Source organism: Oryctolagus cuniculus, chromosome 1, assembly GCF_964237555.1.
Source record: "Oryctolagus cuniculus chromosome 1, mOryCun1.1, whole genome shotgun sequence".
Taxonomy (NCBI): domain Eukaryota; kingdom Metazoa; phylum Chordata; class Mammalia; order Lagomorpha; family Leporidae; genus Oryctolagus; species Oryctolagus cuniculus.
In genome coordinates, this window is record NC_091432.1 from 65,716,970 (window position 1) to 65,730,491 (window position 13,522).

A 13,522-nucleotide genomic window follows, 5' to 3' on the forward strand; every position below is an offset into this window, starting at 1 on the left:
GGCCAAACACTGACCCGGGTTACTTACTCCTCACCCCGCTCCGAGGTGGACATGAAGGCTCCCTTGCTCCATGAAATAAGGCTGAGGCTCAGAAGGGCCAGGCCCTCAGCCCCTACACCAGGCAGAACGATGCTTGCATCCAGAACAGGGAGGGAGGTGAGAGAGCCAAGGCTGTACCTGACATGCTAAGTAAGTGCTGAGTCAGCGTTTCTTTCCCAGGCTCCTGGGGCACTGGAGACAGAGTGGGGCGGTCACGTGTTAGGACTGCGGGCGAGGGAGGCTGAGGGGCACCAGGGGAGAGACCCTGTGCCTGACCTCCTGGAAGAATTATCTCCTTTTCTGGTGGTAACATTTGCAAGTAACATTGCAAGGTCATGATTGTCCAATCCTCTCTCCCAACCCTTTTTTTTTTTTTTTTTTTTGACAGGCAGAGTAGACAGTGAGAGAGAGAGACAGAGAGAAAGGTCTTCCTTTTTGCCGTTGGTTCACCCTCCAATGGCCGCCGTGGCCGGTGCGCTGCGGCCGGCGCACCGTGCTGATCCGAAGCCAGGAGCCAGGTGCTTCTCCTGGTCTCCCATGGGGTGCAGGGCCCAAGCACTTGGGCCATCCTCCACTGCACTCCCGGGCCACAGCAGAGAGCTGGCCTGGAAGAGGGGCAAGCGGGACAGAATCCGGCGCCCCGACGGGGACTAGAACCCCGTTGTCGCTCCCCGTCTTCGTGGAGGAACGACACAGGACCCTGCGCTGTTCTTTTGTCTACTCGGCCCTCCCCGGGTTTGCTGCTGGTTCTTCCCGGGTTGGCTACCGTCCCTTCCACCTCCGTGGAAGGGCGGTTCCCCCTGGCCACTTTTCCCCACTTCCGGGGGAGCGGCACACCGCCGGCCGGCTCTCTCGGGGGCTGCACAGGTGTTCCTTCAGGTAGATGTTCCCCTTAGATGTTCCTGGTGCATGTTGTCTCTCTCCTCCTTTATAGTCCTCTTCCACCAATCCGTGCTCGGCTGCCCACACGCCGAGTACGCTGCTCTCCTCCAATCAGGAGCAGGTCCTGCAGCTTGTCAAGTTGGTGAAAGGCAGCTGGGTAGAAGCTGTTTGCTCCTCTCCCAGCGCCATATTGTGGGAGAGCAGATGCATAGAATAAGTCTTAATTCCAGTAACTTAGTCTAGTCCCAGTTGCTCCCCACACCCCGTGTGCTGGCGCCGCAAGGCAGAGGATTAGCCTAGTGAGCCGCGGCGCCAGCCATTCTCCCAACCCTTCTAACAGCTGCAGTGGCCCCGCAGGCAGCAAACAAGGCCTGGAAACATGAGGGCCAACTGTGGGTGGACGAGCCATCAAAGCACTAATACTGACCGAGTGTCTATGACAAAGCATATTGACCCAAGTCAGTGCGCACTGCAGGTAAAGAGGATGAGAAAGGGGCTTACACCCAAGACCTCGTCCTGGCTTTCTCATCAGTTTACTGTGTGACCTGGAAAAGATTTGTCCGGCCCCTGGGCTCCATCACTATACAGTAAGCGGGTAGAAGATCCCACAAATTCTTTATTAGTTTGAACAACTGCTATAAAATCTTTGCACTCTAGAAACCAGACCTCAGGGTCTGATGTGGTGGTGCAGCAGATGAGTCTGCCACCTGCAACAGCACCATCCCATACTGCAGCACCAGTTCGAGTCCCAGCTATTCAGCTTCCAATCCAGCTCCCTGCTCATGCACCAGGCAAGGCAGCAGAAGACGGTCCAAGTGCTTGGGCTACTGCCCTCCATGTGGGAGACCAGATGGAGTTCTGAGCTCCTGGCTTCAGCCTGGCCCAGCCCCAGCTGCTGTGGGTATATGTGGGTATTGTGGATATTTGGGGGAATAAACCAGGGGATGGAATTTCTCTTTCTCTCTCTCTTCCTTTCCCTCTGTAACTCTGCCTTTCAAATAAATAAATAAATAAACCTAAAAAAACAAACAAAAAACACAATCAGACCTCAGATGTGAAAGGATTGCCTTCCTTTCTAGAAGCCAATGAGGCCACAAAACCCTGTCAGTGTAAAAGGATTTTACCTATAGAAATTGTTGAAGTGGAGCACTACCCCCAAGTGACCAACAGGTGCCTCAAAATGTGGCTAGAAAATGAGGGCAGGGGCCAGCGCTGTGGCACGGCCTGTAAAGCCACCACTTGCAGTGCTGGCATCCCATATGGGCACTGGTTCAAGTCCTGGCTGCTCCACTTTCAATCCAGCTCTCTGCTATGGCCTGGGAAAGCAGTGGAAGATGGTCCAGGTCCTTGGGCCCCTGTGCCCACATGGGAGACCAGGAAGAAACTCCTGGCTCTGGCTTTGGATTAGCCCAGCTTCAGCTGTTGTGGCCATTTGGGGAGTGAACCAGCAGATGGAAGACCTCTCTCTCTCTCTCTGCCTCTGCTTCTCTGTAACTCTGCCTTTCGAAAGAGAAAGAAAGAAAGAGAGAGAGAGAGAGAGAGAGAGGAAGGGAGGAAGGGAGGAAGGAAACGAAGGCAGGCATTTGGTGCAGTAGTTAAGATACCCACATTGCCTATACGAGTACTGGGTCCGAGACCCCACTCTACTTCCTGCTAAAGCACACCCTGGGAGGCAGCAGGTGATAGCTCAATTACTGGAGTCCCTACTGCCCATGTGTGAGACCCTGGTGGAGTTCTGGGCTCCTGGCTTTGGCCTGGCTCAGTCTTGGCTGTTGCAAGCATCTGGGGAGTGAACCAGAGGATGGAACATCTATTTCTCTCTGCACTCTGCCTTAAAAAAAGTGAAATAAACTATGGCGAGAACAAAATGAGTAATGCTATAAGCATGAAATAAATACCATATTTCGGAGACTTAGTATAAAAATGCGAAATATTTCAATAATACATTGATATTGATGCTTTTTAATATATTGGGCTAATTAAAATATATTAAAACTAACACTACCAATTTCTCCTTACCTCCTTAGCTTGGCTCCTAGCCAATATCAAATTACAACGTGGCTGGCATTCTACTACTATTGAATAGCACGGGTCAAAGGGTAGGCGGAAGCCCAGGGTGAGGATGATGGTTCTGCAGAGCCAGCACTGGAACCAGTTCCTCTGACATCTTGTTCAAGCCTCTTTGCACACCAGACAGGCTGCGGAGGCCAGTCTCCAACACAACCACCCAGGACCCCCGGCTCCTGCCCCTTCTACCTGCATAGGGCTCATCTCCTGGGAGACTGCAGAAATGACTGTGTGACGCCATAGCTGCCCTGTGACTCACCCTGGGGAAACCAGTTCTCCTGTCCTGACAACTTCAAGCAGCCCTATGGAGAGGTCCATGCGTGAAACAACTGAGGTCAACACGTAGGACAGATCAGGAAGTGAGTGAACTATGGCAGAAGCTGGTCCTCCTCCCGCATCAGTCCTGCAGGTGACAGGGGCCCTGACATCCTGACTCCCAAGTTCACCGGGAGACCCTGACCCAGAAACACTCAGCTAAGCTTCTCCCAAATTCCAGACCCACCCGTACAAAAATGAGGCGATAGATGTTTACCGTGAAGTCTCCAGGCTGTGGTGATTTGTCACACAGCCATCGCTAATACTCAGTCTCATAAACGCAGTGATCTCATACAACACTCACTTCTGTCTTTGACATCTGTACAGTGTGAGGAATTATTCTTGGTCTTCTCCCAGCCTCTGGCCTAGCTCAAGCTCACCCCGACTAAAAACAGTTAAATCATCAACCTTGGGGAATCCAAGCCAGGAGGGCAACATCTCATTTTATTCTTTGAAATGGATATTCCCTTTACTGCATGCACAGGGCACCCAGGTCTCTTGAGAATGAAGAAGCACAGCATCATATCACCTTCACCTAGAGCACCCACAGATCCGATTCCCACTGTATCAGGGCCGGGATTGCCCACTTAGAGACCACATTGAGAAAGTAACAAATACTTCATGAATGACCATCGGTGACGTCCAAATTTCTCTGAACAGAGGAACTGGTGTCAGCAGCGCTATTTTATACAGCACCCGATGCTTCTCATAGCGTTTCCACGTCTGTTACCTCTGAGGTAGGTAGGGAAGCTACAGCTAAACCAGGATATACACGCAACCGTCGCTCCGAGCACCTATCTGTGCTTAGTTGCATGACCAGTACCAGGCCGGCTCTCAAAGCTGGGTGCCAGGGACTCAGCCAGCCGTGGTGCTTTCTAAGGCGAGGCGCTCCTCTGTGTGGTGCGTGGATGTCCGTCAGCTGGAGCTGTCCTCTGAGATCAGTGTGCACTTGTAGGTCTCCTGAAAGGCCTCCAGGAAAGGCGGCATCGCTTCCTCCACGGAGACGTGCCTCTGGAGCTCCTGACTCAGCGAAGTGACACCTGTGCCAACCAGTCCACACGGCACAATGTGCTCAAACCACGTGAGGTCGGTAGCGCAGTTCAGAGCCAGACCGTGCGACGTGATGTGCCTTCCACAGCGGACTCCTGCAAGGCAAGCCAAAGGGTCTTGGGATCCATACCTCCCCCACCGTGCCCTCCCCGGGCTTCCGGATCCTTGGCAGTGCAATGAGAGAACCGGACTAGGCCACCGGAGCCCCAATTTTGTTTCTTGGGGCGTCAAGGGATTGTGCAGATAGATTCAGGGAACTGAACAAACAAGACAGTAGGGGTGTGTGTCTCCACTGCAGCAGCACTTATGGTAACTTCAGGAATGTCCCTTAACACAGAGATGCCGTGGCATTTTGAAAAACTGAGAATTAGTGGGGCTGTCGCTGTGGCACAGCAGGTTAAAGCCCTGGCCTGAAGCACTGGAATCCCATATGGGTACTGGTTCTAGTCCCAGCTGTTCCTCTTCCAACCCAGCTCTCTGCTATGGCCTGGGATAGCAGTAGAAGATGGCCCAAGTCCTTGGGCCCCTGCACCTGCATGGGAGACCTGGAGAAGCTCCTGGTTCCTGGCTTCTGATCAGCGCAGCTCCGGCCATTGCAGTCATCTGGGGAGTGAACCAGTGGACGGAAGACCTCTCTCTCTATCTCTACCCCTCTCTCTAACTCTGTTTTTCAAATAAATAAAATAAATCTTTTAAAAAAATTGAGAATTAGTTCCCCTTCATGTCCCACTGTGACTCATAGGAAGCAACTGGGCAAGTCACTTCCCGTGTCTCTGTTCATAACGACTCTGTGGGGCTAAAATGACCTCCAAGGACCCTTCTGCCTCTTAATATAGCAAGATTCTCAGCGCAGCGGGTGCCTGGGGTTCAAAGCACGCGGCTGATACACCTGCTCCTGCCCCAGCCCTCCTCGCGCCTTCATTGGCCCCGCCCCTCCCGGCCCCGCCCCCGGCGCTCACCGATGGCGCAGATCTTGCGCTCCCCAAGCCAGACGCCAGTGTAGGGCGGGGGCCGCGCGCGGGCGCCCCGCAGGCCCTGCAGCTCACACAGGCGCACGGCGCACGCCTCCAGCGCCGCCACATGGATGCGCAGGCGCAGGCCGAGGCGCCGCAGGTCCAGCAGCGGGTGGCACAGCAGCTGGCCCGGGCCGTGGAAGGTGGCGAGGCCGCCGCGGCCTGTGGCGCGCACCTCGGCGCCCAGGGCCCGCAGCCGCGCAGCTTCCTCTGGCGTCAGGCCGCCGCGCAGCCCGGCCGTGTACACGGGCCCCGCGGGCTCGCAGAGCAGGAGCGCGCCCGCCTCCGTTCCCGACGGGGCCTGGGGGCCTGACTCGGCCTGCAGCCGCCGCAGCCAGCGCTCCTGGAGCGCCAGCAGCTCGCCATAGTGCAGGCGGCCCAGCCACAGCAGCCGCACCGCGGGCCGTGGCATCGCGCCCGCTGCGGCGTCCGCACGGCCCCGCCCCCTTGTGCGGGCCTGGGGGCGGTGGGAGGGGCGGGGACTCGGGGGCACGCCCCGGGCCGCCGTCCCCCGAGGGCTCGGGCAGGGCCGGGGCCTAGCGGGGTGGCCCCGAGACCCTCGGCTGGGTCCTGGGTGGGTGGTGGGATCTGAACCGCAGCATCCTCTGAGCTGTGGTCCAGAGCGAGCTGGATTCCCGCGATGAGGACCAGCCGTGCGTTGGTCGCACTCCACAGTAGCGGGCAGAGCCCGGTTACATGCGCGGAATCTGTCTTGCGTCCAGGAACCCAGGGTTGTTCAGCGGAAAGGACAAAGGCGCAAGCCAAAGTATAGAGCTGCGTGTGACGGATTGCTGTCTCCTTACCATCAGCTTTTTCCAGTTTTATATTTTACCGACTTTGCTGATTTTTAAGGAAATAAAATGCTATAGGAAAAAAGCCAGGTGGGAAGTAGCGAAAATAGTATGCTGGCAGTTTTGTAAGTGGTGGAAAACAATTGTGGATCTTGACTGATAAAATGCTTGATTGTATATATGCATGAAATGCATTTGGGAGGCTACACAAGAGACAAATGCCATTGGTTGTTCCTGTCGGCGTCTGGACATAAAAATCCTAAACAAAATGAATTCAACAATGTATACAAGGATTAATACATCATGAGGAAGTATTGTTTATCTCAGGAATGCAAGATTGGTTTAACATTCTAAAGTAAAACAATTCGTATTATAAATTAAAAAATGTTAATTTTCAATAAACGCAGAAAAATGGCAAAATTCAACACTTATTCTGACTCAAACATTCAAACTAGGAGTAGACGAGAAATTTTTCAATCTGGTGAAGCTTTCAAATCATCTGAGTTCAGGTAAGAGAGAGAAACCACACCTGTAATATTTTAATTAAGCTTATTGGAGAAAATTGTAGACTTCCATGCTGGTGAGGGTATTATACAAAGAGGTTGTGTTGTACCCTTTACCCAGCTTACCTCAATGATCACAGCAAGGATACTGACCTTGATAGTTAAGATACACTTCTTTCCCATCACAACAAGCATCTCACATTGTGGCTTTTTTTTTTTTTTTTTTTTTTTTTTTTTTTTTTTTAGCTACACTGCTAGACTTTTGGCAAAACTAATTTGTTGCAGAAATAGAATCATATAGGATGTAATATTTTGGTATTTACATTGTTTCACCTAATATAGTTCTCTGGGGGCTGGCGCTGTGGTGTAGTGGGTGAAGCCACTGCCTGCAGTGCTGGCATCCCATGTGGGCGCCGGTTCTAGTCCCAGCTGCTCCACTTCTGATCCAGCTCTCTGTTATGGCCTGGGAAAGCAGTAGAAGATGGCCCAAGTCCTTGAGCTCCTGCACCCACGTGGGAAACCCAGGAAAAGCTCCTGGCTCCTGGCTTCAGATTGTCACAGCTCTGGCTGTTTTGGCCATCTGGGGAGTGAACCAGTGGATGCAAAACCTCTCTCTGTGCCTCTGCCTCTCTCTAATTCTGCATTTCAAATAAATAAATCTTTTAAAAAATTCTCTGGAGACTCATCCAGGTTGTTGCATATATCAATAATTCATTTCTTGGGGCCGGTGCCGTGGCTCACTTGGTTAATCCTCTGCCTGGGGTGCCGGCATCCCATATGAGCGCCGGGTTCTAATCCTGGTTGCTCCTCTTCCAGTACAGCTCTCTGCTGTGGCCCGGGAAGGCAGTGGAGGATGGCCCAAGTGCTTGGGCCCCTGTACCCGCATGGGAGACCAGGAAGAAGCACCTGGCTCCTGGCTTCCGATCGGCACAGCGCTGGCCGTGGCGGCCATTTGGGGAGTGAAGCAACGGAAGGAAGACCTTTCTCTCTGTCTCTCTCTCTCACTGTCTATAACTCTACCTGTCAAACAAAAAAAAAATAATTTATTTCTTTTTGTTGATGAGTTGTATTTCATGGTATGGATGTATCTCCATTTGTTTATTTACTGCGGGTTGTTTCCAGTTTTTAGGTGTTCTGAATAAGGAGCTACAACTATTTGTGTACACGTTTTTAATGTGAACATAGTTTTCACTTCTCTAGAATAAATGCCCAGGAGTGCATCTGCTGGATCATATGGTAGTTGCATGTTTAGTTTTGAGAGAGAGACAAAGCTCCCATTTGCTGGTTCACTCCCCGCAAATGCCTACAATGGCTGGGGCTGTGCCTGGAGCCAGGTACTCAGTCCAGGTCTCCCATGTGGTGGCAGGGACTCAAGTACTCAGGCCATAACCAGGTACACTTTCCAGGTACCATTCCCAGGGTACACTTAAGTTTAGCAGAAAGCTTCAATCAGGAGCAGAACCAGAACTCAAACCCAGGCACTCAGTATGGGAGACCCAACCAGCTGCTTCACCATGAGGCCAAAATTTTGCTTCATGTCTTTAGTTTTTGCTTCTTAAAAAAGATTTATTTGATAGGCAGAGTTACAGAGAGAGAGAGAGAGAGAGAGAAATCTTCCATCTGCTGGTTCACTCCCCAAATGGCTGCAATGGTCAGCACTGGGCCAGGCTGAAGCCAGGATCCTGGAGCTTCTTCCAGGTTTCCCATGTGAGTGCAGGGGCCCAAGCACTTGGGCCATCTTCTACTGCTTCCCCAGGCCATTAGCAGGGAGCTGGATTAAGTATTGTACATATGCTAAGTCTCAGGTATTGTACATATACTAAGTGCTTCAGCATTTTATCTTATTTAATCTTTCTAGCCCTATGAAGAAGTCACTGTTAATTATTGAGACTTGTGTATGTTTTCTTACTTAATCCTTTACAATCTGCAGTAGTATTATAACACAAAGTGGTATAGGGAAATGTAATGTAATTCTGAGACAACACCTAGAGTTAGTGTCACAGAAACCTGGAGTGGGAAGACTCCTTTGTTCAAACAGCCACCAGACACAGTGGAGGATAGGAGCAGTTTATTAACGCCAGGGGGCTCAGCTGGAATCATTTCCTGAGACCTGAGTAACGATCCCAAGTTTCTTACAGTATTTATCGGTTCATCAGCATCATACCTTAGCTGTTACAGCATTGGTGGGTTTAAATTGCAAGTCACGTGACTTAGGACCACACTTCCAATGGTTGGTGGGTCCAGTATGTTTGTAAAAGAGATACCGGGGCAGGTTTATTAGGACAGATTTATGACTGGAGTTTACAGAAGCAGAACTTAGGACGTCTTCGCTCCCTAGACAAGATAACAGGGGCAGCTGTTCACTAGTTAACTGCGGGCAGCCACTTTTCAAGGTTTGTGTTGGGGGAGGGGGTGCACTTTTCTTTCTTTGTCTGTGGTTATGGCCGGCTTTATTTCCTCTACATTAGCATCAGACTCTATGACTTTAAGGGCATGGTCCCCAATAAGACTGTCCTCACTGCACTTTGGAAGCCCCCTGGCCACTTGCACTTCTGACCAACTGGCTGCAAATTCCAGGGTTTGCATGGCTCCTTTTAAGTACAACAGGTTACTAGAGTGACTCACAGAACTCAACAAAGCACTGTATTTACCATTCTAGTTTTATTATATATGGCTTTATTATAAAGGATTATAAAAATACTTAGGCCCAGCTGAACAAAGGCAGGCAGGTGTGAATTCTGAGAGGATTCTGAGTGCATTGCATCCGTGTCCTCTCTCCATGGAATCAGACCACCGGGACCTCCCCTCAAACACGTGGGTATATTCACCAGCCAGAGCTCTATAGAAATTTGGTGTCCAGAGTTTTTATTGAAGCTGCATTGCATAGGCCTGATTGACTCATTGTAACTGTCATTGTACTCATGGTAGCTCATTGGCCATGTAACTGGCCAATGTAATAACACGAACTGTCAATCATACGGGATGCAGGCAGAGGCTTAGTCCACTATACCACAGTGCTAGCCCCTCTCTACCTTTCAAATAAAAATAAAGCTGACAACTCAATACTTACATTTTAAGAAAAATAAGCCACACTGTTTAGTTACTGGCTGAACTAGGACACAAACCTAGATGCTTCTGAACACGATCTTGACCATATTGTCTGAAAGTAATTGCCATACACAATTCACATAATGAATAAATTAACAGGAAAAGATCAAAGATGATTCTGAAATTTCCAGCTTGAGGGGAGTAAGTGTGATCACGCCTACCTATAAACTTCATTGGTCCTAGATGCATTTAGTTTTGTAGGTCTTATCCCATATTAAAATGTGTCTATAGTCCTCATCAAATGCTATTTCTTTGCTGAAAAAAAATTTTAAAGTGTTTTAGAATTTTTACTTTAGAAACCATTTGACTACATGCACACTTGAGTTATGATAAAATTTGATTTCCTGGCCATAGGTGGAATGATGGAGAGTAGAAGCTGGCACTTACAAATTTTTTTTAAGACAAAATATTTATTTTAAAGGCAGAGTTAGAGAGAGGGAGGGAGGGAGAGAGAGATCTTCCATCTGCTGGTTCATTCCCCAAGTGGCTGCAATGGCTAGGCCTAGGCCAGGCTGAAGCCAAAAGCCAGGAACTCCATAGGTCTCCCAGGTCTCCCACATGTGTGCTAGGGCCCAAGCACTCGGGACATCTGCTGCTGCTTTCCCCGGTGCATTATCAGGGAGTTGGATCGGAAGTGGAGCAGCTGAGACTCGAACCTGTGCTCATATGGGATACAGGCATGGCAGGCGGCAGCTTAACCCACTGTGCCATGAAGCTGGCTCCCACAAATTATCTTCAGCTGTAATATCTATGAGTACCAGCGTGGCAGTCCAGAGCAGGCCAAGCTGCTATACCAAGGAGACCCATAAGTGCAGTGGGAGTGGAGAGCCTCTTCATAGAGGCTAGAAGGTCATCTCTGTCCGTTCATCAACATCAACTCCAGCTTGAGGGTCCACCTCACAGCCAGGGAGAGGGCAGCCATACTGCCTTTGGACGGAGAACATCATTCACACAGACCTCAAGTGTGCCCCCTGCAGCTGTCCATGGCAATAGTCTAACCCCGAGTGTTAAGAGAAAGATGAAAGTGAGCCCACACCCACCACCCAAGCCCATCAGCACTCTCCCTGTTCTTACTCCCTGTGTACGGAACTCAGTCACATGATCACATCCAACTTCAAGAGAGGCTGGAAGGAGGGAAATACAGAAGTCACTGTCACCATTAAGTTTACATGAAGTTGGTACAAATTTACATTGGTAGACATTTATTTAAATGTGTATTGATTTTGAGCTTATGATTTTTGTATTTTTGGATTCTGTAAACAAACAAAAAAATGACAGGGTGGGGGGCTGTCCTTACACATTTTCCTAGGCCCTTGGAAAGCTCACCAGCTCCATTTGTGGGGCCCAATGAAAGCAAAAGGCTGTGTGGACCATGAGGCCACTAAGCAACAGAAGGGTCCCCTTCTAGACAAGAAGGCGTGGCCAGATTTGCTGTCTAGAATAAAATGATTAGGTTTGTGAGCTGGAGACCATGCCTTTACCACACCCCTGTGTCATCTTATGCCCCTACCTCACCCCGCCTGTACGCCTACCTGCCAATCAGGCTACATAACCACGCCCCTTTGGGAGTGAATTCAAGGCCTAGACCATGGTGGGCCCCTCCCTTATTGTCCTTGCTTTGCTTGTTGTCCTTGTTGCCCCGCCCCTTCGGAGCGCAAGGCCTTCGGATCACCCACCTCCTGCTTTCCTGCCTGTATGCTTGTCGTACGTGGCTCACTCCTGGCCTGCTCTCTGCTTGGTGTGGACTCAACTTAGATTCGAGACTTCTCTTTCTCCCCTAAATAAAGCCCTCACTCTCCTGTGCATTTCTCTCACTGAATATGATCCTTAAAACTTACCATGTTGCCTGGTCTATTTGAGCCAGGATTCAGAATTCTTCTCTGAATATGTGGCAAGAGCCCACAAGGCTTATTAATATTGGATATTATCAATAAGCAGGACGGTATCAGATTCAGTGTGCAATTTGTGAGGCTCAGTAATTAATCCTCTTGTAACGGGACCAGTCCATGGGGGCGGGAGGGGGGGGACAGGAAGTCCAGAAAGTGGGGGCAGCGGAAGGGAATCGGAGTGATAACCAGAAGGAGGCCCAGGGCCAAGAAACCAGGAAGGGAGAGCAACCAGCCCTGGCAGGCAAGGTTTCAGGGTGGATTACAGAAGCCACTGAGTCATCCATGGCACTGCCATTGTTTAAAAAACAAACATATTTAGAGTCCCAGGCTCTGAGGGAATGATCCTGGGTCACACAGGGCCTGCCCCGGGGCACCTGCAGGTTATAAATAAGTACATCTGAGGTGGGGAAAGTAAAGGGAATGACTTGGTTCCTGTGGAGGAGGAGCTAACTCAGTGCTCCCAGCTGAGAACCGTCCTGATGGGAGGTAGAAGCGGTCTGAGCAGGAACACCAGGGGCCTGGGTCCAGATTCTGTGGCTATCATTCATTTGAGAACCCAACCTCCTTTGAAGTAGATAATACATGGTTTTACCCCTGGGTCCCCACCTAGCCTAGCGCTGGCACCCAGTAAGTTCTCACCAAATATTTGCAGAATGAACAATTTGTTGCTTGTCTCTGAACTGAGACCTTTCATGGAGGACTGAACAATAAGAGGAAATGGCAGGTCAAGGTGGCCTCCAGGTTCCCAGTGCTGTGGACTTGGGAGTGGAGTGGGGGAGGGGCACTTCCTTCCACAGGTGGAAGAATTCAAAGGTGAAGGCATAAAGATGTGAAGGTGAGCAGGTTTATTTGGAGCAAAACAAAAGTGCAAGTTCAAGAACCAAGTTGTGCATGAACTAAACTCCCAAAAATTCAAGAAGGTCCCAAAGAAAAACTCCTCTCTGAAAAAAAACTTCCAACACTGAAAAGCTGTCTACAAAGAAAAAAGCCCCAATAAGATGACCTCAACCAAAAAAAAGCCTTGATTAAGAAAAAGCCCTCTTCCAGCATTGTGGCATAGCGGTAAAGCCGCCACCTGCAGAGCCCGTGTCCCATGTGGGTGTCGGTTGGAGACCTGGCTGCTCCATGTCTGATCTAGCTCTCTGCTAATGCTCCTGGGAAAGCATCAGAGGATGGCCCAAGTGCTTGGGCCCCTGCACCCGTGTGGGAGACCAGGAAGAAACTCCCGGCAACTGACATCAGACCAGCCCAGTTTCAGCCATTGTAGCCATTTGGGTAGTGAACCAGCAGAAGAAAGATCTCTCTCGCTTTCTCTCCCTCTCTCTCGCTCAGTCTGTAAACTCTGCCTTTCAAGTGAATATGTAAACATTAAAAAAAGAAAGAAAGAAAAAGCCCTCTTCTACCCTTTATACCCTCCAGAGGCATTGTGGATGATGTCGGGGTGGAGCCCTACTAAATATTCAAAAGGGGTGGGGTCATGGGTGGGGCTCAAGCACTGCCCATTTTAGGAAACAGTGGAAGTGTCATGGCATGAGCGGCATGATGGGAGTGGGCATGGCCCCCATGGTGATGTCATTATAATGACCTAGAGGTCATGGGGGACACATCCTGCAGCCATGTTGAGTATGTCTAGCTAGTACCTGCTGCAAGTTCACACCATTGTGGAGCTTCCCAGTTTGCATCACTTGGAAAGGGGGAGGGGCTTGCTGGTACACGGGAGCCGGGCCTGCACCAGCTCAGAAAGGGAGGCCCAGCCTGTGCACAGGAAGGGAAAGGAGCCTGGATGGTGCACAGGAGGAGGACCCCTTGGGTGGGCCAGGCCGACTGTCATCTGGGCCACGTGAAGCTGACTCGTGGTAGGTTAC

General features: G+C 50.5%; 1 protein-coding gene across 1 annotated transcript; it reads right to left on the reverse strand.

Moving 5' to 3' along the window:
• Positions 1-3,726: 3,726 nt before the first annotated feature.
• LIPT2 (lipoyl(octanoyl) transferase 2) lies at positions 3,727-5,804 on the reverse strand. Its single transcript, XM_051822473.2, has 2 exons — positions 5,313-5,804; positions 3,727-4,448 (listed from the first exon to the last, which is right to left on the reverse strand). The coding sequence occupies exons 1-2, from the start codon at positions 5,776-5,778 to the stop codon at positions 4,219-4,221; spliced, it is 696 nt and encodes a 231-aa protein (XP_051678433.1). The 5' UTR covers positions 5,779-5,804; the 3' UTR covers positions 3,727-4,218.
• Between the last annotated feature and the right edge of the window lie 7,718 nt (positions 5,805-13,522).